At 46.9% G+C, this 24,760-nt stretch overlaps 1 protein-coding gene and 1 long non-coding RNA gene across 35 annotated transcripts in view; both read left to right on the top strand.

Annotated features, from left to right (window-relative positions):
- Nucleotides 1–12,919, top strand: part of SYT11 (synaptotagmin 11) — a 29,517-nt gene extending 16,598 nt beyond the window's left edge. Inside the window, exons 3-5 of one of the 34 annotated variants that reach the window (XM_077944495.1) lie at nucleotides 7,598–7,718; nucleotides 8,291–8,851; nucleotides 10,657–12,919. In XM_077944495.1, the coding sequence (XP_077800621.1) occupies nucleotides 7,598–7,718; nucleotides 8,291–8,601 (432 nt within the window). In that variant the 3' untranslated portion in view covers nucleotides 8,602–8,851; nucleotides 10,657–12,919. The other 33 variants (XM_077944470.1, XM_077944544.1, XM_077944488.1 and 30 more) reach the window with 33 other exon arrangements.
- On the top strand, nucleotides 274–7,463 carry LOC144330969 (uncharacterized). The gene is made up of 2 exons (XR_013397721.1): nucleotides 274–1,410; nucleotides 7,181–7,463. It is a non-coding gene; the product is annotated as an uncharacterized LOC144330969 (long non-coding RNA).
- Nucleotides 12,920–24,760: the final 11,841 nt, after the last annotated feature.

Genomic DNA, 24,760 nt, shown 5'->3' with positions numbered 1-24,760 from the left:
AAAACTAGCCGGGCGAGGTGGCAGGCGCCTGTAGTCCCAGCTACTCGGGAGGCTGAGGCAGAAGAATGGCGTAAACCTGGGAGGCGGAGCTTGCAGTGAGCTGAGATCCGGCCACTGCACTCCAGCCCGGGAGACAGAGCGAGACACCGTCTCAAAAAAAAAAAAAAAAAAAAAAAAAAATTTAAATAGGCACATGTAGCTAGTGGCTACTGTATTGGATAGCTCAGTTCTGAATGTTTTGGAATCCATTCAATTTTCTTTTCCATAAGGGATTACTTTTTTTTTTTTTTTTTTTGAGACGGAGTCTCCGTCTGTAGCCCAGGCTGGAGTGCAGTGGTCGGATCTCAGCTCACTGCAAGCTCCGCCTCCCGGGTTTACACCATTCTCCTGCCTCAGCCTCCGGAATAGCTGGGACTACAGGCGCCCGCCACCTCGCCCGGCTAGTTTTTTGTATTTTTTAGTAGAGACGGGGTTTCACCGTGTTAGCCAGGATGGTCTTGATCTCCTGACCTCATGATCCGCCCGTCTCGGCCTCCCAAAGTGCTGGGATTACAGGCTTGAGCCACCGCGCCCGGCCGGGATTACTTTTCATTTGATGTCGCTAATAGTAAAATTGAGTTTATATTCACTGATTACATTCTGACTTCTAGCAAAATGAAACAGCCCAGAAGTATACTGGTTGGCAAGGGCAACCAGACTGTAATTCAAAACTGGCCGAGGGCTGGGCATGGTGGCTCACGCCTAGGAGCACCTTAGGAGGCTGAGGTGGGTGGATTGCTTCCACTCAGGAGATCAAGACCAGCCTGGCCAACATGGCAGAAACCCTAGACGTGGTGGTTCACACCGGTAATCCCAGCTACTCAGGAGGCTGAGACACCAGAATCACTTGAAGCCAGGAGGTGGGGGTTACCGTGAGCTGAGATGGTGCCAGTGCACTCCAGCCTGAGTGACAGAGCAAGACCCTGTCTCGAGGGGAAAAACAAACAAAAAAAACCAAAAACACACTGGCCGAGGGACCAAGCATGGTGGCTCACACCTGTATTCCCAGCACTTTGGGAGGCTAAGACGGGCAGATCACTTGAGCCCAGGAGTTTGAGACCAGCCTGGGCAACATAGCAAAACCCCATCCATCTTTACCAAGAACACAAAAATTAGCTGAGCGTGTTAGCACATGCCTGTAGCCCTAGCTACTCAGGAGGCTGAGGTGGGAGGATCACTTGAGCCCTGGAGGTCAAGGCTACAGTGAGTCAAGATCACACCAGTACACTCCAGCTGGGCAACAGAGTGAGACCCTAGCTCAAAAATAAAAATAAAATAAAATTGGCTGAGGGTACTTCCCATGGACACAATTAAGAGCTGACAATAGGCCGGACATGGTGGCTCACAGCTGTAATCCCAGCACTTTGGGAGGCTGAGGCGGATGGATCACGAGGTCAGGAGTTCGAGACCAGCCTGACCAACATAGTGGAACCCCGTCTTTACTAAAACTACAAAGATTACCTGGGCATGGTGACACACGCCTGTAGTCCCAGCTACTCGGGAGGCTGAGGCAGGAGAATTGCTTGAACCCAGGAGGTGGAGGTTGCAGTGAGCCATTGCACCACTGCACTCCAGCCTGGACAACAGAGCAAGACTTCATCTCAAAAAAAAAAAAGAAAAGAGCTGACAATACATATGTTATGGGTAAGAACAAAATGTGGGGCTTCTCTCTATCAGAGAAAAACCATGCAAATATTTTTTAAGTTGATTCCCTTTTGTATTTCAATTTCAAAAGCTAAGGGGTGGGTTTAAACCTTGGTTAGTTTTTTTTTTTTTTTTTTTTTTTAGACACAGAGTCTCGCTCTTTCACCCAGGCTGGAGTGCAGTGGCACAATTTCAGCTCACTGCAACCTCCACATCCCGGGTTCAAGCAATTCTCCTGCCTCAGCCTCCTGAGTAGCTGGGATTACAGGTGTGCACCATCATGCCCCACTAATCTTTTGTATTTTTAGTAGAGACAGGGTTTCACTATGTTGGCCAGGCTGGTTTTGAACTCCTGACCTCAAGTGACCCGCCCTCCTTGGCCTCCAAAGTGTTAGCATTACAGGCGTGAGCCACCATACCCGGCCTAGTTAGTTATTTTTTATGCCCTATGAGAGACATTTCCACATGCTCCTAGGATGAAACATAGACTGAAGAAATTTTTTTTTTTTTTTTTTTTTGAGATGGAGTCTCGCTCTGTCGCCCAGGCTGGAGTGCAGTGGCCGGATCTCAGCTCACTGCAAGCTCCGTCTCCCGGGTTCAGGCCGTTCTCCTGCCTCAGCCTCCCGAGTAGCTGGGACTACAGGCGTGCGCCACCTCTCCTGGCTAATTTTTTGTATTTTTTTAGTAAAGACGGGGTTTCACCGTGTCAGCCAGGATGGTCTCAATCTCCTGACCTCGTGATCCGCCCGTCTCAGCCTCCCAAAGCGCTGGGATTATAGGCTTGAGCCACCGCGCCCGGCCGACTGAAGAAATTTTTAAAGTCATGTGAAATGTCACAGTTTCATTCCTTGAGATGACTTAAGGCCTACAATGAAAGCACAAACTATTAGGCTTATTCCTTGTTTTTTATTGATGAGTTAATTGGCATATTTGCTGCTGCTGTTCTTTCCAGCACCAGACATACCTGAGTAGATAGTGAACTAGGCTGGGAGCTTCTTAAGGATAGGATTCCTCAGTATCCATCTTTTCAGCCCTAGCTTCTAGCGGAGAGTGCTTGGCACTTAATAAGTAAGTGCCTAATAAGTCGTTTTTGTGAGTGTGTGGTGTATATAAGGCTGGTGATGAGCATAGTCTATTTTTGCTCAATTTAAGACTTCCTGGAGTAGATGACATTTCTTTGGGTCTTTGAAGAATACAAGGAATAAGGTGATAGCGGAGCAATGATTTGTCCCGAATTTAACTGTGTTCTACATTCCTCAAAACTCACCTCCTTTTGTTTTCTTTATCCTGGCCTCATCCCCACTTTCTAAAGCTAAAAACATAAGAAATAGTCCACCCTTTCCTCCCTCTTCCCTAGGCTTCACAGCCAATTAACTGCCCAAGCCTAAAAAGCCCTGACAATTCTTCCTGAGACATATTTTACCTCCGTGTCCATCTCCTCTGCCATAGCCCTAGTTCCAGTCCCAATAATTTCTTCTGTAGCAGGTTGCTACAGAACAACGGAATCTGTTTTTCTGAGATGGAGTCTCACTCTGTCGCCCAGGCTGGAGTGCAGTGGCGTGATCAAGGCCTACCTCAACCTCCACCTCCTTGGTTCAAGCGATTCTCCTGCTTCAGCCTCCTGAGTAGCTGGTACTACAGGCATAAGCCACCACATCTGGCTATTTTTTCTATTTCTTTCTTTCTTTCTTTTTTTTTTTTTGAGACAGTCTCCCTCTGTCACCCAGGCTGGAGTGCAGTGGCATGATCTCGGCTCACTGCAAGCTCCGCCTCCCGGGTTCACGCCATTCTCCTGCCTCAGCCTCCCGAGTAGCTGGGACTACAGGCACCTGCCACCTCGCCCAGCTAGTTTTTTGTATTTTTTAGCAGAGACGGGGTTTCACCGTGTTAGCCAGGATGGTCTCGATCTCCTGACCTCCTGATCCACCCGTCTCAGCCTCCCAAAGTGCTGGGATTACAGGCTTGAGCCACTGCACCCGGCCTTTTTGTATTTTTAACAGAGACAGGGTTTCACCGTATTAGCCAGGATGGTCTTCATCTCCTGACCTCGTGATCCTCCCGCCTTGGCCTCCCAAAGTGCTGGGATTATAGGCGTGAGCCACGGCGCCCGGCCTAATTTTTTTTTTTTTTTTTTTTTTTTTGAGACAGAATCTCCCTCTGTCACCCAGGCTGAAGTGCAGTGGTGCAATCTTGGCTCACTGCAAGCTCCGCCTCCCAGGTTCACGCCATTCTCCTGCCTCAGCCTCCCGAGTAGCTAGGACTACAGGCGTCTGCCACCATACCCGGCTAATTTTTTTGTATTTTTAGTAGAGACAGGGTTTCACCGTGTTAGCCAGGATGGTCTCGATCTCCTGACCTCGTGATCCGCCCACCTCGGCCTCCCAAAGTGCTGGGATTACAGGCGTGAGCCACCGCACCCGGCCCTAATTTTTCTATTTCTAGTAGAGATGAGGTTTCACCATGTTGGCCAGGCTGGTCTTGAACTCCTGACCTCAGGTGACCCACCCACCTTGGCCTCCCAGAGTGCTTGGATTATAGGCGTGAACCACTGCGCCCAACCGCAGCAGCCTCTTTTTGACAGGGTCTCGCTCTGTGGCTAAGGCTGGAGTGCAGTGGCTCGATCACAGCTCACTGCAGCTTTGATCTCCTGGGCTCAATCAATCCTCCCGAGTAGCTGGGTCTATAGGCACACGCCACTGCGCCCAGCATTTATTTATTTATTTATTTATTTATTTTATTTTATTTTCCAGAGACAGAGTCTCACTCTGTCGCCCAGGCTGGATTGCAGTGGTGCAATCTTGGCTCACTGCAAGCTCCGCCTCCTGGGTTCATGCCATTCCTCTGCCTCAGCCTCCGGAGTAGCTGGGACTGCAGACACCGGCCACCACGCCTGGCTAATTTTTGTATTTTTAGTAGAGATGGCGGTTTCACCATGTTAGCCAGGATGGTCTTGAACTCCTGACCTCGTGATCTGCCCACCTCAGCCTCCCAAAGTGCTGGGATTACAGGCGTGAGCCACTGCGCCCGACTACGGCAGCCTCTTAACTAAGCTTTCTGATGTTGGTCTTTCTCCACTTTAGTTCATTCTCCACCTTTCTCTGAAATAATAATCATTTTAATAAAGTGATGACAACCGGCCAGGCCTGGTGGCTTATGCCTGCAATCCCAGCAGTTTGGGAGCCCAAGGTGGGCAGATTGCTTGACCCCAGGAATTCGAGACCAGCCTGGGCAACATAGTGAGGCCCTGTCTTTACAAAAAATACAAAATTTAGCCTGGCATGTTGGTGTACACGTGTAGTCCCAGCTACCTGGGAGGCTGAGGTGGGAGGCTCTCCTGAGCCCAGGAGGTAGAGGTTGCAGAAAGCTGAGATCTCACCACTGTCGTTCAGCCTGGGCAACAGACTCAAAAAAAACAATGACAGGTTTCCACTCCTATACTCACCAACCTCCTCTTGTATGGGTGCTGCTGACTCTGCTCTTTGGTAGTATCCCAACAGCCCTTTACTCCAGCCTTGCCCACCTTTCCAGGTTCCTGACCTACCCGTCCTATCAGCCACCCCTACTTCAGGCATATTCACCTCTCAGCCATTCTCTAAACACAGCTTACCTTTTCAGGCCCAACTCCTTTGTGCCAGCCACTCCTGTCCACCTGCCTGACATGATCATCTCTCTGCCCATTGCTTCATGGTTTTGTACCCCCAGCAACTCAGTCCAGGCATCAGCTGGTAAAGCCTTCCCTCAATCTCCCAGCTCTAGGTGCCCAGAGCACTTAGACAGGCTTCTCATTTCTCTGACAAGTCCCGTACGTGCTTATTTACTTCTCTGTCTCTTCTACTGAGTGGTAAGCTCCTTGGGAGCAACAGCTGAGTCACATCAGCTCTGGATCCTCAAAACCTGGCATGCAGTGCCTATGCAAATGTTCTTTAAAATGTTCCTGGAGGGGCCAGGCGCGGTGGCTCACGCCTGTAATCCCAGCACTTTGGGAGGCCAAGCTAGACAGATCACCTGAGGTCAGGAGTTAGAGACCAGCCTGGCCAACATGGTGAAATCCTGTTTTTACTAAGAATACAAAAATTAGCCGGGCGCGGTGGTGGGCGCCTGTAATCTCAGCTACTCTGGAGGCTGAGACAGGAGATTCACTTGAACCCGTGAGGCGGAGGTTGCAGTGAGCCGTGATCATGCCACTGCACTCCAGCCTGGGCAACAAGAACAAGCCTCTGTCTCAAAAAAAAAAAAAAAAAAAAAAAAGTTCTTGGAGGACTAGAGTTTTTTTTCAAGCTCAAAATGGAGCCTAGCATCACATTTAAAGATGGAGAAACAAAGATCAGGGTGCTAGGGAGGAAGCTGATTTGGCTGGAGAAGATACACTGGAGTGCACATTGGGGTGGGCAGAGCAGGTGTGGATATTCACTTTGTGAAATGCAGGGACTTGCCCAAGGCCATGTGGTGAGTAAGTGGCGAGGTTAAGATTCAAACCCAGTTTTCCTACCTCCCACCGTACAGTCTTCGAACTTTTTAAAGGTTAAGAACCAAATGAGAGGATGCACTTCTATAGTGCACACTATGTGCTGGGCACCATTGCAGTTTACAAATTTTAACTTATTTAATCCTTTTGATAATGCTATGTGGTAGGTACAACCTTTCACCCACATTTTATAGATGAGGAATCCAAAGTACAGAGATGTTGAGTAACTTGTCCAAGGTCACAGGTAAGAAATAGCATCTGGGCACGGTGGCTCATGCCTGTAATCCCAGCATTTTGGGAGGCTGAGGTGGGAGGATCCATTGAGACTAGGAATTCAAGACAAGCCTGGGCTACATAGTGAGACTCTGTGTATAGGGAAAAAAAAAAAGGCCGGGCACAGTGGCTCAAGCCTGTAATCCCAGCACTTTGGGAGGCTGAGACGGGCGGATCACGAGGTCAGGAGATCGAGACCATCCTGGCTAACACGGTGAAACCCCGTCTCTACTAAAAAATACAAAAAACTAGCCGGGCGAGGTGGCAGACTCCTGTAGTCCCAGCTACTTGGAAGGCTGAGGCAGGAGAATGGCGTAAACCTGGGAGGCGGAGCTTGCAGTGAGCTGAGATCCGGCCACTGCACTCCAGCCCGCCTGACAGAGCGAGACTCCGTCTCAAAAAAAAAAAAAAGGCCGGGCATGGTGGCTCAAGCCTGTAATCCCAGCACTTTGGGAGGCCGAGACGGGTGGATCACGAGGTCAGGAGATCGAGACCATCCTGGCTAACACGGTGAAACCCCATCTCTACTAAAAAATACAAAAAACTAGCCGGGCGAGGTGGCGAGCGCCTGTAGTCCCAGCTACTCGGGAGGCTGAGGCAGGAGAATGGCGTGAACCCGGGAGGCGGAGCTTGCAGTGAGCCGAGATCCGGCCACTGTACTCCAGCCTGGGCGACAGAGCGAGACTCCGTCTAAAAAAAAAAAAAAAAAAAAAAAATAGCCAGGTGTGGTAGCACACACTTGTAGTCCTAGCTGGTCAGGAGGCTGAGGTGGGAGGATTGCTAAAGTCCAGGAGATGGAGGCTGCAGTGAGCCAAGATCATGTCACTGAATTCCAATCTGGGCAACAGAGTAAGGACCTGTCTCAAAAAAAAGATAAAGAGTCAGGATTTGAATCCAGGCTACTCTGGTTCCAGAGGTCCTGCTCATAAATGCAAGGCTATGGCTATGCAGGCTCTCCATGCAAATTATTTAATATCAGAATATGGTTATAATGTATCCTTTCTGCCTCCTTGTTAAATAAAATCATAACACGTTTCTAGGCGATGAGCATCTTTCCAACAAACTTATCATTCCTGCACTTGTCCTCCCCCAGACTCTTCCCACTGCTCTGCACACTTTTTGTGCTCCGCCCTGCACCCTCTGACAGGATTCTCACCTGCCATTTCTTCCTCACAGAAGTGCATCAGCAGAGGGGAGCTCCAGGTGTCTCTGTCATATCAGCCTGTGGCACAGAGAATGACAGTGGTGGTCCTCAAAGCCAGACACTTGCCGAAGATGGATATCACCGGTCTCTCAGGTAGCAGCTATTTACTTCAACCTATTTCTTACTGTCTGAACCACCCCTGACTCCTTGCCCGTGGCCCAGATAGACCTCCACACTTCAAGATCCTTGCCTCTTTCAATTTAATCTACTCCTCTTTCTGTAGACATTCTCTTCCCAATGAGTGTCTACATCCAATAGATTTCCCTAGCTAGGAAGATTCTTCAGTTGAACAAATGGGGTCTTTACATTTGGCAAGGTATCCTAAATAATATGCATGACAGGTGCTAAGAGAGACTTATCAAAAAGGCTGCAGGCATTTGTCTCTGTGCCCTTTAAAATACTTATTGGTATCATTCTTCAGACCTTACTTGAGAAAGTTGTTCTGTTCTATTCCTGCTTGGTTTCCTTGGCCCGTTGTCCAGGCAGGCAGACTCACATATGGTCAATGTGTGTTTATTGTGCAATCACTAAAGAACACATGGGGTGGCCATCAAAGATATGAACAACAGAGCCCCCCGCCTTTCCCAACATGAAATTACCATTACATAGGAGAGGACTGTGTCATAGGCCTGTCTCCCTTTTTCTTATCTCTTTGGGGGCCCCAGATCCTTATGTCAAGGTGAACGTCTACTACGGCAGAAAGCGCATTGCCAAGAAGAAAACCCATGTGAAGAAGTGCACTTTGAACCCCATCTTCAACGAATCTTTCATCTACGACATCCCTGCTGACCTCCTGCCTGATATCAGCATCGAGTTCCTCGTTATCGACTTCGATCGCACCACCAAGAACGAGGTGGTGGGGAGGCTGATCCTGGGGGCACACAGTGTCACAGCCAGCGGTGCTGAACACTGGAGAGAGGTCTGCGAGAGCCCCCGCAAGCCTGTGGCCAAGTGGCACAGTCTGAGTGAATACTAATCCTGTTCTTCTCTCCTCTAACCCCTGGGGCCAGGCTGGGGAGGGATGTGGCAGGGAAAGAGATGACAGAGAAGTGGACTCAAAACCTCATTTTAGTTGTAGAAGAAAATGTCTTACAAAACAAACTCAACAAAGAACACCCTACGTGACCACAGCTGCAGATCAGTTCTTAGCAATGATGTTTGATGTTTTTTTCTCCTTTGCAAGGCACTAGAATCTTTTTTTTTTTTTTTGACGGAATTTCGCTCTTGTTGCCCAGGTTGGAGTGCAATGGTGAGATCTCAACTCACTGCAACCTCCGCCCTCCAGGTTCAAGCGATTCTCCTCCCTCAGCCTCCCAAGTAGCTGGGATTACTACAGGTGCCCACCACCATGCCTGGCTAATTTTTTATATTTTCAGTAGAGATGGGTTTCACCATGTTGGCCAAGCTGGTCTCGAATTCCAGACCTCAGGTGATCCACCCGCCTTGGCCTCCCAAAGTGCTGGGATTACAGGTGTGAGCCACCATGCCCGGCCTCTGTTTTTTTTTTGTTTTTTGTTTTTTGTTTTTGTTTTTTGTTTCTTTAATGGGGGACAAAAGAGAGGGAAAGACCCCTACAAATCTATATATAACAATGTAACCATATACTTGCATGTCTAATACAAACTGAAGAAATTAGCCTAACTGCCAATATCAAGTTGCAGATTTTAATCCATGGAAATTGTGTTTTGTGCTGCATTGTATTTGCTGATTATCTGAAATTGGCTTCTTTTTATTGGGCTTTTCTGGAGAATTTCTCCCACTCCCCACCTCTGCAGAAGAAAATTTTGCTCTTATAAAACCTCATGTTTTCATCATTCCCATCTTTTCTTTTTATTGCCTCTTATATCTCTGCTCTTTGACCTCAAGGTCTAGAGGTCTGTAGTAAGCCAAGAAACAAAGGTGGGGTGAATGAGGCAAGGTTTGCAGGAGAAAGGAATTGAGAAATGGGGGTATTTTTGCTATCAGTCTTCTGCTATGAATTAGTAAAAGGTAGTCTATAATTAACTGACAGACCGAGCTGAAGCACAGAGAATACATCAAACTTACGCATCCAGTACATCAGAACGTGGACTTTTATCAAACTTGATGACTTCTCTAAAAGGAGTTTGGAGACTTCAAATTCAGCTATAGGATAGTACCAATGAACACATCCAGCTGATCCCAAAAGCTGTTTTCAGGTATAAGGACAAGGAGAGAAGACAAGTGATGATGACAGCAATTCCCCTTTGCAGCTATCTACTGTAGGGACAGCCATTTCTTGGTTAATGGGTTGGAAGTTATCAGAGAGTTTGAAGAATTACACTGGCCTTTGTTTTTCCAGAAATGCCGACCATGGAGATGCTTTAGAGTCTTCTTCTCAAATAGCTTAGATGTTGTAATTTTTGCTTCATAAAAAAAATGGGCCCTCAGAAGTTCTCCTTAAATTTTTCAATAAAAATGTAGCTCTTAAAAAAATAGGCCAGGCGCGGTGGCTCAAGCCTGTAATCCCAGCACTTTGGGAGGCCGAGGCGGGTGGATCACGAGGTCAGGAGATCGAGACCATCCTGGCTAACATGGTGAAACCCCGTCTCTACTAAAAATACAAAAAACTAGCCAGGCGTGGTGGCGGGCGCCTGTAGTCCCAGCTACTTGGGAGGCTGAGGCGGGAGAATGGCGTGAACCCGGGAGGCGGAGCTTGCAGTGAGCCGAGATCGCACCACTGCACTCCAGCCTGGGAGACACAGCGAGACTCCGTCTCAAAAAAAAAAAAAAAAAAAAAAAAAAAAAAAAAAAATAACAGGCCGGGCGCGGTGGCTCAAGCCTGTAATCCCAGCACTTTGGGAGGCCGAGACGGGCGGATCACGAGGTCAGGAGATCGAAACCATCCTGGTTAATACCGTGAAACCCCGTCTCTACTAAAAAGTACAAAAAACTAGCCAGCGAGGTGGCAGGTGCCTGTAGTCCCAGCTACTTGGGAGGCTGAGGCAGGAGAACGGCGTGAACCCGGGAGGCGGAGCTTGCAGTGAGCTGAGATCTGGCCACTGCACTCCAGCCTGGGCGACAGAGCGAGACTCCATCTCAAAAAACAAACAAACAAACAAACAAAAAATAACAGTATGACTGAGTGAATGAAGATAAGTTGGATTCTTTCAGAGCATTCTTTTCCTCAAAACAAGCTGCATAGTTCTAGGAACTTATGTCTTACCACATGGTGAAGGGATGGGGGAACTACAGGATGCAATTCTTCTTCTACCACTGGGCAATAGAGGTTGAGAGAGATTCAGCATATTTCTGGGATTAGAATTCAAGTCTCTTTACTCCTACAGCAGCTATGTCTCCAATGTTGAGACTTCTCAGATGGCACAGACTCCATGGATAATAGGTAAACTTGAGGCCAGGCACAGTGGCTCACGCCTGTAATCCCAGTATTTTGGGAGGCTGAGGTGGAAGGATTGCTTGAGCCCAGGGGTTCAGGACCAGCCTGGGCTACATGACAAAACCCCATCTCTATCAAAAATACAAAAAAATTAGCTAGGTGTGGTGCTGCATGCCTGTGGTCCCAGCTACTCAGGAGGCTAAGGTGGGAGGATCATTTGAGCCCAGAGGTAGAGGCTGCAGTGAGCCGTGATCATACCACTGCACTCTGGCCTGGGTAACAGAGTGAGACCCTGTCTCAAAAATTAATTAATTAATTAAAATAAACGAGGTAAACTCAGTAGGCAGTAGATATTTTTGCCCACCCGAGGAGGAACTCAGTCAAGCTGTTGCTTAACCGCTTGATCCAGGGCATGAAAGATAAGTTGAGTCCACACAAGAACATCACTTTTAACCTTGCTTTGGTGAAGGGAGTCGGAAAGCTGAGTCTCCATGGAGAGGGGGTGATCTTGCTTTCAGTGTTCCCTTAGCTTTTGTGGATTTAAAACCACTCTGCTCCCCCTAAACCTTTTGTTTGATTTCAGCCCATGTTCTTGACAATGCAGAGCAATTCTGAGCAGTCACAAAGCCTACTCTCTGTTCTTGTCCCTGCCAACCCCCAACCCCATAATCTGACTCACTATTTCACCATCAGTTGGGGTCACACCACTACTCTCTGTCCTATACCCCATGAAATGTAAATACTGTATCATAAGTAGAAGAAAATAATTTTTGTTTTCTAAAAATGCATTTTGAGATAGTTTAATGTAAATCTGACAGGAGCATTCTGAAGCCCCATTAGGAAAAAATTTAAATGGTTCCTCTTCATCGCCTTAATGTCTAAAGATCAGAAATCGCTGAGCAAACCCGCTTTTGTTTCCTTCCCAGAAACAATGCAAAACAACAGGTGGAGATAGTCTGGTCTTTGCCCTGCTGTGTGTGCCTCTGTAGCTCCTCCTGACAAACGTCTGGGAAAACAGCCTCACCCCACTCTCCTCTCTCTTCCCCATTTCCTTGTAGCTTTATTCCTTGCATTCTTTGGGTCTACTGAGCAGTGGGTGCTGAGGTGACAGCGGAGGAACCAATTGTTCTGTAGCCTAGGAACTGCCTCAGTGTCTTTGCCAGAAAAAGGCAAAGAGGCGGACAGTACAGGGCTCCTTCCTCCTACCTCAGGCCTGATCCATCGTGCCCTTGACTTTGCTGTCCCAAAGTTTCTTAGCTGACTTTGGCTTTCACATTTGTTCTTTCCAGAGCTAACTGATAAGAGTGGAGGAGGAATGCCTCCTCCTAAGAGTCAGTTGAAAGAAAGACAAGAGAGTCACATCTTAGCTTTTGCACAAGGCATTCGTGGTCAGGAATAGGTTAGGGAATGGTCACTCCTGATTTTCCAACAGTCGCTCCTTCTCTGCAGATATCTTCCTTTGGGAAGACAAGAATTTTTCTTAATAACAAAGATCCCTTTACGAGTTATTCCTTCTTTCAGTTCATCTCACTGGAGCACAGCCAAGATGGACATGTTTATGGATAGTGCTCTAGATGTGAAAACAGATAGAACTGGTTTGTGGGACAGGGGCAGCTTGCTTGGGAGAGGGAATAACGCAGGTCCCTTTTCTTGGAAGGCTTGCACTATGGCCATGACAGTGACATTGCCCTTACCATGATCCGTCTCCAAAGTGGTTGTCTTTCTTTACCTTGTGTCTTCTCTTGTAAAAATGAAACTCAAAAATAAAATAAATGTGTCAAATTTTGAAAAAAAGAAAAACTGAAAAAGCTAACATGAATTGTGTGAAATTGCATAATGCTGTAATGCTAACCTACAATATGTAATGCTATCTTGTATGTTGAATTTGTTAATGCACCACACAAGTGCAAAATAAAGACTGATTCACATTAAATAGGCACAATGATGTCAGCCTGATTCTCTAGAGAGCGGGAGGCCTATCAGTGAGGTTAACACTCAGACTCCAAAAGGATGTTCTAGGGTATGTTTTCCAAACTGTGGTCCCCAGACCACTCGCTTCAGAATCATCTGAGGGCACTTGTTTAAAAATGCAGATTCCGGCCGGGCGCGGTGGCTCACGCCTGTAATCCCAGCACTTTGGGAGGCCGAGATGGGCGGATCACGAGGTCAGGAGATCGAGACCATCCTGACTAACATGGTGAAACCCCGTCTCTACTAAAAATACAAAAATTAGCCGGGCGCGGTGGCGGGCGCCTGTAGTCCCAGCCACACAGGAGGCTGAGGCAGGAGAATGGCGTGAACCCGGGAGGCGGAGCTTGCAGTGAGTGGAGATCGCGCCACTGCACTCCAGCCTGGGAGACAGAGTGAGACTCCGTCTCAAAAAAAAAAAAAAAAAAAAAAATGCAGATTCCAGGCTCCCATCCTAGATACTCTCATTTGGCAAGTGAGTTGGTTTGCTGCTTGCTCTAGTCCTAGTTCTAGTCTTTCTGTTTTCCTCTTGAAATGTAATTTCTGAGACCATCACTACCAGAGGGAGAGATGATGGTTCTTAGTGCTGAGAATCAATCTGCCCCTTTAATTGGAAATACTTATCCCAAAAAGCAATCCTGAGACAGGCCAATTCTGTTCCCTCATTCATTCATTTACCCCCTTTTTTTTTTTTTTTTTAGACAGTCTTGCTCTGTTGCCCAGGCTGGAGTGCAGTGGCTCAATCTCAGCTCACTGTAACCTCTGCCTCCTGGGTTCAAGTGATCCCAAGCAGCTGGGACTACAGGTGCGCACCACCAAGTTTGGCTAATTTTTGTATTTTTAGTAGAGATGGGGTCTCATCATATTGGCCAGGCCGGCCTCAAACTCCTGGCCTCAAGTTATTCTTCTGCCTTGGCCTACCAAAGTGCTGGGATTACAGGCGTAAGCCACTGCACCTGGCCTCATTTACTATTATTATTATTTACATTTTTTGTTTTTGAGACAGTCATGCTGTTCCCCAGGCTGGACTGCAGTGGCTCAATCTCGGCTCACCGTAACCTCCACCTCCTGGGTTCGGCCTCCCAAGTAGCTGGGACTACAGGTATGCGCCACCATGTCTAGTTAATTTTTGTACTTTTTTTTTTTCTTTTTTTTTTTTTTTTGAGATGGAGTCCTGCTCTGTCACCCAGGCTAGAGTGCAGTGGCACGATCTCAGCTCACTGCAACCTCCACCTCCTGGGTTCAAGCGATTCTTCTGCCTCAGCCTCCAGAGTAGCTGGGATTACAGGCGGCTGCCACCGTGCCTGGCTAATTTTTGTACTTTTAGTAGAGACGGGGTTTCACCATCTTGGCTAGGCTGGTCTCAAACTCCTGACCTTGTGATCCAGCCGCCTCAGCCTCCCAAAGTGCTGGATTACAGGCTTGAGCCACCATGCCAAGCCTATTTTAATTTTAAACACCATTTTATTGGAGCATTTTGTACATATACAACTTGGTGAGTTTGGAGATAAGTACACCCATGGAACCAAAGTTTAATCTTGTTTATTTTTCAGAAATTCTATTTTTCCTCCTACAAGCTGATAGACTTCTGAACCTGTCTATAAGATTAATTGTGCAGTAAACTGTGTGAATTGGGAGGTAACCTATGAAGACACGAAGTCATAAGAATGATACAATAGGCCAGGCGTGGTAATTCACGCCTATCATCCCAGCACTTTGGGAGACTGAGGCGGGCGGATTGCCTGAAGTCAAGAGTTAGAAACCAGTCTGGCCAACATAGTGAAACCCCGTCTCTACTAAAAATACAAAAAAATAAGCTGGGTGTGGTGGTGTGTGCCTGTAATCCCAGCTATTCAGGAGGCTGAGGCCGGGGAATTGCTTGAACCAGGGAGGTGGAGGTTGCAGTGAGCTGAGATCGCGCCACTGCACTCCAGCCTGGGCGACAGAGTGAGACTCCATCTCAAAAAAAAAAAAAAAAAGAATGATACAATAGACTTTGGGGGACACAGGGGAAAGGGTGGGAGAGGGGTGAGGGATAAAAGACTACACATTGGGTACAGAGTACACTGCTCGGGTGATGGGTGCATCAAAATCTCAGAAATCACCACTAAAGGCCGGGCGCGGTGGCTCACGCCTGTAATCCCAGCACTTTGGGAGGCCAAAGAGGGCAGATCACAAGGTCAGGAGATCAAGACCATCCTGGCTAACACGGTGAAACTTCATCTCTACTAAAAATACAAAAAATTAGCTGAGCGTGGTGGCGGGTGCCTGTAGTCCCAGCTACTCGGGACGCTGAGGCAGGAGAATGGCGTGAACCCGGGAGGAAGAGTTTGCAGTGAGCTGAGATCGCGCCACTGCACTCCAGCCTGGGTGACAGAGCGAGACTCCGTCTCAAAAATAAATAAATAAATAAATAAATAAATAAGAAATCACCACTAGGCCGGGTGCGGTGGCTCAAGCCTGTAATCCCAGCACTTTGGGAGGCCGAGACGGGCGGATCACGAGGTCAGGAGATCGAGACCATCCTGGCTAACACGGTGAAACCCCGTCTCTACTAAAAAATACAAAAAAACTAGCCGGGCGAGGTGGCGGCGCCTGTAGTCCCAGCTACTCGGGAGGCTGAGGCAGGAGAATGGCATGAACCCAGGAGGCAGAGCTTGCAGTGAGCCGAGATCTGGCCACTGTACTCCAGCCTGGGCGACAGAGCGAGACTCCGTCTCAAAAAAAATAAATAAATAAATAAATAAATAAAAATAAATAAATAAAAAAAAAAAAGAAATCACCACTAGGCCGGGCGCGGTGGCTCAAGCCTGTAATCCCAGCACTTTGGGAGGCCGAGACGGGCGGATCACGAGGTCAGGAGATCGAGACCATCCTGGCTAACACGGTGAAACCCCGTCTCTACTAAAAAGTACAAAAAACTAGCCGGGCGAGGTGGCGGGCGCCTGTAGTCCCAGCTACTCAGGAGGCTGAGGCAGGAGAATGGCGGGAATCCGGGAGGCGGAGCTTGCAGTGAGCTGAGATCTGGCCACTGCACCCCAGCCTGGGCGACAGAGCGAGACTCCGTCTCAAAAAAAAAAAAAAAAAAAAAGAAATCACCACTAAAGAACTTATTCATGTAACCAAATACCACCTATTCCCCAAAAACCAATTTTTTAAAAACAGAGAATACTGCTTTTTTACAAAACAAAACAAAAAAAAAAGAATTAAATTGTGTGAATTAATTGCTTACATAGTCAAAAGGTCAGTAGAAAACGGGTGATGCTTTTGTTTTGTTTTTTTGAGACGCAGTTTTTGCTCTTATTGCCCAGGCTGGAGTGCAATGGCGTGATCTTGACTCACTGCAACCTCCACCTCCCAGGTTCAAGCCATTCTCCTGCCTCAGCCTCCCGAGTAGCTGGGATTACAGGCATGTGCCACCATGCCCAGCTAATTTTGTATTTTTAGTAGCAATGGGGTTTCACCACGTTGGCCAAGCTGGTCTTGAACTACTGACCTCAGGCAATCCATATGCCTCGGCCTCCCAAAGTGCTGGGATTACAGGCATGAGTCACCACACCCGGCCTCAAAGCCTTTCAAGAGTCATGAAGTATCTCCCTAGACCTCAACATGGGAGGATGTGGGGCTGAGGCTCCTGTAGTCACTGTGCCTCAGAGCGGAGAGAGCCTGAGAATGGAGTCTGCACAGAAGTGCAGCTAAAACGGGGAAAGAGAAATCAGACTCCATGACATCATTTGACCTCAGATGAAGCCGTGTCTTCAGACAGATCTGAGCCTTCTCAGTTCCAAGGTTTAATAAATTATCTTTTTATTTTTTCTTTCTTTCTTTTTTTTTTTTTGAATCGGAGTCTCACTCTATCGCCCAGGCTGGAGTGCAGTGGCACCATCTCAGCTCACTGCAAGCTCTGCCTCTCGGGTTCATGCCATTCTCCTGCCTCAGCCTCCCGAGTATATTGGACTACAGGCTCCTGCTACCACGCCCAGATAATTTTTTTTATTTTTAGTAGAGATGGGGTTTCACTGTGTTAGCCAGGATGATCTCGATCTCCTGACCTCGTGATCCGCCTGCCTTGGCCTCCCAAAGTGCTGGGATTACAGGCGTGAGCCACCGCACCTGGTCAAATTATCTTTTTCTTTATGCAGCTTGCACTGGGTTATGAAAGTTTAATTTCTGAGTGAAACATTAAATGGCAAACGTTAATGTTTGATGTTTGGCTTGAGTAATTTTTTTTCTTTTTTCTTTTTTTTTTTTTTTGAGACAGAGTCTTGCTCTGTTATCCAGGCTGGAGTGCAGAGGCGCGATCTCAGCTCACCGCAACCTCCACTTTCCAGGTTCAAGCGATTCTCCTGCCTCAGCCTCCTGAGTAGAGTAGCTGGAGGGAGCCACCACGCCTGGCTAATTTTTGTATTTTTAGTAGAGACGGGGTTTCAACATGTTGACCAGGCTGGTCTCAAACTGCTGACTTCATGATCCGCCCACCTCAGCCTCCCAAAGTGCTGGGATTACAGGCGTGAGCCACTGCACCCGGCCATAATTTTTTTTCAGCTTTCATTTTAGATTCAGGGGGGACACATGTGCAGGTTTTTGTTACCTGGCTCTATTGAGTGATGCCAGGATTTGGGATAGGAATAATCCTGTCACCTAGGTACTTAGCATAGTATCCAGTTGTTCGTTTGTTTTGAGACAGTCTCACTCTATTGCCCAGGCTGGAATAGAGTGGCACAATCATGGCTCACTACAGCCTCGACCTCCTGAGTTAAATTGATCCTCCTACCTCAGCCTCCCACATAACTGAGACTATGGTGCACATCACCATATCTGGCTAATTTTTTTTTTTTTTCCTGAGACAGAGTCTCACCCTGTCACCCAGGCTGGAGTGCAGTGGCATGATCTCGGCTCACTGCAAACTCCACCTCCCAGGTTCAACCAATTCTTGTGCCTCAACCTCCTGAGTAGCTGGGATTACAGGAACACACCACCTTGCCCGGCTAATTTTTGTATTTTTAGTAGAGATGAGGGTCTCACTATGTTGGCCAGGCTGGTCTCGAACTCCTGACCTCAGGTGACATGCCTTCCTCGGCCTCCCGGCTGTGATTACAGGCCAGGCGCGGTGGCTCATACCTTTAATCCCAGCACTTTGGGGGCCAAGGTGGATCACGAGGTCAGGAATTCGAGACCAGCCTGGCTTACACAGTGAAACCCTGTCTCTACTAAAAATGCAAAAAATTAGCCGGGTGTGGTGGTGGGCTCCTGTAGTCCCAGCTACACGGGAGGCTGAGGCAGGAGAATGGTGTGAACCTGGGAGGCGGAGCTTTCAGTGAGCTGAGATCACGCCACTGCACTCCAGCCTGGGAGACAGAGCGAGACTCTGCCTCAAAATAAATAAATAAATAAAAAACAGGCCGGGCGCGGTGGCTCAAGCCTGTAATCCAGCACTTTGGGAGGCCGAGACGGGCGGATCACGAGGTCAGGAGATCAAGACCATCCTGGCTAACCCGGTGAAACCCCATCTCTACTAAAAAATACAAAAAAACTAGCCGGGCGAGGTGGCGGGCGCCTGTAGTCCCAGCTACTCGGGAGGCTGAGGCAGGAGAATGGCATAAATCCCGGAGGTGGAGCTTGCAGTGAGCCGAGATCCCACCACTGTACTCCAGCCTGGGCGACAGAGCGAGACTCCGTCTCAAAATAAAAATAAAAATAAAAATAAAAATAAAAAATAAAAAATAAAAAACAAAGTGCTGGGATTACAGGTGTGAGCCACTGTGCCTGGCCACCTGGCTAATTTTTAAATTTTATTTTGTAGAGACGTGGGTCTCACTATCTTGGGAAGGCTGTTTTTTTTTTTTTTTTTTTTGGAGACAGAGTCTTGCTCTGTTGCCCAGGCTGGAGTGCAGTGGCATGATTTTGGCTCACAGCAACCTCTGCCTCCTGGATTCAAGTGATTCTTGTACCTCAGCCTCCTGAGTATCTGGGATTATAGGCGTGCACCACTACATCCCGCTAATTTTTATTTTTATTTTGTGAGACGGAGTTTCACTCTTGTTGCCCAGGCTGGAGTGCAATGGTGCAATCTCAGCTCACCACAACCTCCACCTCCAGGTTCAAGTGATTCTCCCTGCCTCAGCCTCCCAAGTAGCTGGGATTACAGGCACTCACCACCACGCCCAGCTAATTTTTGCATTTTTAATAGAGACGGGGTTTCTCCATGGTGGTCAGGCTGGTCTTGGACTTCTGACCTCAGGTGATCCACCCGCCTTGGTCTCCCAAATGTAGGCCAATCGTTTTTAAACCCTCCCGCTTCTGGTAGTCCCCAGTTTCTATTGCCGTTTCCACGTCCATAAGTACTCAATGTTTAGCTCCCACTTACTGGTAAGAACATGTGGTGTTTCATTTTCTGTTTCTGTGCTTAGGATAATGGCCTTCATTCATTTATTAGTCAACAAATATTTATGTATTGAGTGTCTACTATGTGCCAGGCACTACAGATACAATACATTGATGAACAAGAGTGCTGTTCTTATAGAGTGTAGCAGAGGACAATATTAATCAAGTAATTACACTAATCCATGTATGATTACAAATTAGGAAATGCTCTAAAAGAAAAGAAACACAGGCCCAGCACGGTGGCTCATTCCTGTAATCCCAGGAATTTGGGAGTCCGAGGCGGGCAGATCACCTGAGGTTGGGAGTTCGAGACCAGCCTGACCAACATGGAGAAACCCTGTCTCTACTAAAAATACAAAATTAGCTGGGCGTGGTGACACATGCCTGTAATCCCAGCTACTTGGGAGGCTGAGGCAGAAGAATCACTTGAACCCAGGAGGCAAAGGTTGCGGTGAGCCAAGATTGCGCCATTGCACTCTAGGCAACAAGATCGAAACTCCGTCTCAAAAAAAAAAAGAAAGAAAGAAAGAAAAGAAACACAGGTAAATGCAACACTCTAGGGTAATATACTGGGGTAATATGACCCTTGCAACTGCTCTTTGTGGATTTCTCTACATGCCTTAAAGTCTGGAGTGATTCACTTTTCATATTTTCTGTTCTGTATAATTTATCCTCCCCGTGACAGGAAGAGAGAATGGAAGGAGAATCAATTCCTGCTCTTTTAAAATTTCAGTGAAGGAACTACAAAATATTTTCAAATTATAAACTAACATAAGCACGTTATAAGAAAACTGGAGCAGGGCGTGGTGGCTCACGCCTGTAATCCCAGCACTTTGGGAGGCCGAGGCAGGTGGATCACAAGGTCAGGAAATCGAGACTAACATGGTGAAACACCATGTCTACTAAAAATACAAAAAATTAACCAGGCATCGTGGCACGCACCTGTGGTTCCAGCTACTTGGGAGGCTGAGGCAGGAGAATCACTTGAACCTGGGAGACGGAGGTTGCAGCGAGCTGAGATTGTGCCACTGCACTCCAGCCTGGGCAATAGAGCAAGACTCCATTTAAGAAAAAAAAAAAAAAGAAAACTGGAACCAGATGCAGTAGCTCACCTTGGGAGGCTGGGACAGGAGGATTGCTTGAGCGCAGGAGTTCAAAACCAGCCTGGGCAACAGGAAGACCTTGTCTCTACAAAAAGTCAAAAACTTAGCTAGGCATGGTGGTGTGTACCTGAAGTCCTGGCTACTTGGGAGGCTGAGGTGGGACATCCCTTGAGCCCAGGAGTTCAAGGCTTCTGTAAGCCATTATAGTGCCACCGCACTCCAGCCTGGGTGACAGAGTAAGACCTTGTCTCAAGAAAAAAGAAAAAGAAAATTGGAAAATAGAGAAAAGGAAAAAAAAGTCAAGATTCCAAAATTTTAATAATTACTTTGTCTTCTCTTTATTTTTTATATTTATTTACTTATTTTTATAAATAGAGACAAGGTCTTGCTCTATTGACCATCGTCTCGAACTCCTGGCCTCAAGCTATCCTCCTGCCTCAGCCTCCCAAAATGCTGGGATTACAGGCATGAGCCACCATGCCTGGGCCCATTTTGTCTTCTGAATTTATTTCCTGTGCATATTTTTCTTGATACATCACTCGGGATCAATGTAGAAAATATGTAAAATAAAGTACAAGTCATAGAAATAGTGGGAAATCCACTTAGAGGCAAGCATTGCTAATTTTGGCACGTCTTCCAATTTGTTTTAACTATCTTACGATTGCAATCATGGTATGTATATAATTTTGTATATTACTTTTTTCTAGATGACAGTCTTAAAAATAACAACATCATCATATCACAAGATGGTAAGATTATCTTGGCACTCAGCATACTTTTGGCTACAATTAACAGGAAACCCAATTCAAGTTGGCTTAAACATTAAGAAAATGCATTAGCTCACCTAACTGGAAGTCCAAAGGTGGGGCAGCCTTCCGAGTTGACTTCTGCAAAAGGTCACTAATACTGTCAAGGACTCAGATTCTTTCCGTGGGTGCCCCCGACATTCAATGTCAGCTTCATCCTGTGGCTTTCATCTGATGAACCACTCCCAAACCAGTTTCTTGCTTCCTCATTCACCTCCAGGTGGAAAGAGGAGATGGCTCAGGACCTCTCCCAGAAAAATAAGAGAGCCTTATTCCCAGAATAAATTCCGAAAAGTCTCTAGCAATCCTCTCATCTGTTTTTGCTGATCCAAAATGTAACATGGTCATTTCTGAACCAAACATTGACAAGGAGGATGGAATTTTCTTTAGATTACTTAGGACTGTCCTAGAGCTGGGTGTGGGAAAAGGTGAATTCTTGAATAAAATGTCGGTTTTTCTGGAAGGAGGAATAGATGCTGGGCAGGCAGCCAACCAAGAGCACTGCAGTAGTCCACCCTATCCTAATCCTGGGTTTTGCTTTCCGCAGTTTCACTTACCCACAGTACAACACAATAAAATACCCTATTTTGAGAGAAACCAGTCTTATAACTTTTATTACAGTGTATTGTTATAATTGTTCTATTTTATTAGATTGTTGATAATCTCTTACTGAATCTAATTTATAAATTTAACTTTATTATAGATACATGTGTATAGGAAAAAGTATATATAGGGTTCGATACTATCCATGATTTCAGGCATCCTCTGGGGGTCTATGAATGTATCCCTTGTGGATAACTGGGAGCTACTGTACCTCGTCTTTTTTTTTTTTTTTTTTTTTTTTTTTTGAGATGGAGTTTTGCTCTTGCTGCCCAGGCAGGAGTGCAATGGCGTGATCTCAGCTCACTCCCAGGTTTAAGCAATTCTCCTGCCTCAGCCTCCCAAGTAGCTAGGATTACAGGCATGCATCACCACACCCGGCAAATTTTGTATTTTTGGTAGAGACGAGGTTTCACCATGTTGGTCAGGCTGGTCTCGAACTCCTGATTTCGTGATCCACCCACCTCAGCCTCCCAAAGTGCTGGGATTACAGGAGTGAGCCACCGCGCCCAGCCACTGTACTTTGTTTTCTATAGACCTCTCACTCCAAGGTGCTTTTTCATGTGATCTCCTTACAACAAACTCCCAAAAATGAGTTGCCCACCATCAGCTGGGCGCAGTGGCTCACACCTGTAATCCCAGCACTTTGGAAGGCCGAGGCGAGTGAATAACAAGGTCAAGAGTTCGAGACCAGCCTGACCAACATGGTGAAATCCTCTCTCTACTAACAATACAAAAATTAGCCGGGCGTGGTGGCACATCCCTGTAATCCCAGCTACTTGGGAGACTGAGGCAGGAGAATCGCTTGAACCCGGGAGGCAGAGGTTGCAGTGAGCCGAGATCACACCATTGCACTCCAGCCTGGGCGACAGAGCAAGACTCTGTTTCACACAAAAAAAGAGTTGCCCACCAAGTAAGGGCCTTCAGTACTGCTTTCAACCATCCCCCATACCTTGTGGTCTGAAAAGGCAAACAGCCTAGTGCTTGGGGTTTTCTTTGAATACTTCAAGAGCAATGTTAAGTTTAGACATAGGGCATCATTTTTCAGAAAACTAGAAAATATCGATTCTTAACTAGTATAACTTACTAGATGGTAAACTGGTGTACATCCCAATTGCCTAACACTGTCTATACTAGGGTCAATACCACCTTCTGGACACCTCTAAGAAATGCTCAAAACTCTGCTTGGCCTTTAGGAAACAAAGTCCTAGAGAAAGTCCTAAGGCTCAACGGGCCCAGGATTAGATGCCCTAACAGAAAATTTTGAATAAAAGTATGGGAATCCATGAGCAAGTCTTGTGTCTAAGCCTGGTGAGCTGGTAATTCACCTCAAATAGTACTTTTCTTTTTGAGACAGAATGCTGCTCTGTCACCCAGGCCGAATTGCAATGACCTGATCTCGGCTCACTGCAACCTCCACCTCCCAGGTTCAAGCAATTTTCCTGTCTCAGGAGTAACTGGGATTACAGGCACACGCCACCACACCCTGCTAATTTTTGTATTTTTAGTACAGGTGGGGTTTCATCATGTTGGCCAGGCTAGTCTCAAACTCCTAACCTTAGGTGATCCGCCCACCTCGGCCTCCCAAAGTGTTGGGATTACAGGCATGAGCCACCATACCCAGACAGTACATTAAATCTCAATCTAATTGAAAAGCTCTGACAGGGCCATAAGGAGAAAAACTCATTTTCTTTCTTCTTATTTACTTGTTGAGACAGTGTCTTGCTCTGTTGCCCAGTCCAGAGTGCAGTGACATGGCTCACTACAGCCTTAGCCTCCTGGGTTCAGTTAATCCTCACACCTCAGCCTCCCAAGTAGCTGAGTAGCTGGCACCACAGGCATGCACCACCACGACAGGCACGTGCTACCATACCTGGCTAACTTAAACAATTTTTCTGTGGAGACAGGCTTGTTGGAACTCCTGTGCTCACGCAATCCTCTTGCCTCGGCCTCCCAAAGTGCTGAGATTACAGGCGTGAGCCACTGCACCCAGCCTATCTATCTGTCTGTCAATCAATCAATCAATCAATCAATCATCTATCTATTGAGATAGTGTCTCACACTGTCACCCAGGCAGGAGTGCAGCGGCACAATCATAGGTCACTGCAGCATCAACCTTCTGGGCTCAAGCAATCCTTCCACCTCAGTCTCTCAAGTAGCTGGGACTATAGGCACACTCCAGTACACCCAGCTAGTTTTTAAATTTTTGTAGAGATGGGGTCTTGCTATGTTGCCCATGCTAGTCTTGAACTTCTGGCTTCAAGTGACCTTCCCACCTCAGCGTTCCAAAGTGCTGAGTTTACAGGCATGAGCCACCACACCCAGATGAAACTGGACATTTTCATGATTTACATTAACTCACATCAAATCAGCTGCTTCTTTCTCAGGCTTTTTTCCAAGTTAACATTTAATTATTGTTTACCAAGCAGTTGAAATTGCTATGGGTCCCTTATTCCTTCTCATTCTCCCACCATTCAATCCAAATTTCTGTCAGATTATGAATGTTAGAATTAGAGGTGCCCACTGAAAATAACTGAGACTCTAAGAACTGTGAGCTTTTCCTTATTCACTGTTGAATTCCCAATGCCAACACACTGCTTGGTGTGCAGCAGGTACCCAATACAGGCAAGCAGGCAGGGAACAAAATATTGCCTGGGAAGCAGACTTCAAGCAAACATGAAAAGGCTGTCTCTTCTTCCTACTTATTCTGAGTTGGAGTTTCAAAACAAGTTTGGCATAATGATTGGTTTTGGTTCTGTCTTTTTTGGTGATGGTGGTAGGTGTGTGTTAGTTGCAACTACACCCATGTATTTCTCTTCAGGAGTCTAAGGACATGAAAGTAAGAGTGCCCAGAATGTTTTGGGTGGGACTGCACAAGTTACTTCTCTGGCTGACTACATTGATGTGCATGCCTTCCTG

The sequence above is a fragment of the Macaca mulatta genome, chromosome 1 (genome assembly GCF_049350105.2).
Source record: "Macaca mulatta isolate MMU2019108-1 chromosome 1, T2T-MMU8v2.0, whole genome shotgun sequence".
Classification (NCBI taxonomy): Eukaryota; Metazoa; Chordata; class Mammalia; order Primates; family Cercopithecidae; genus Macaca; species Macaca mulatta.
The sequence above is the reverse complement of the archived record's forward strand: the minus strand, read 5'-3'. Positions and strand labels throughout refer to the sequence as shown.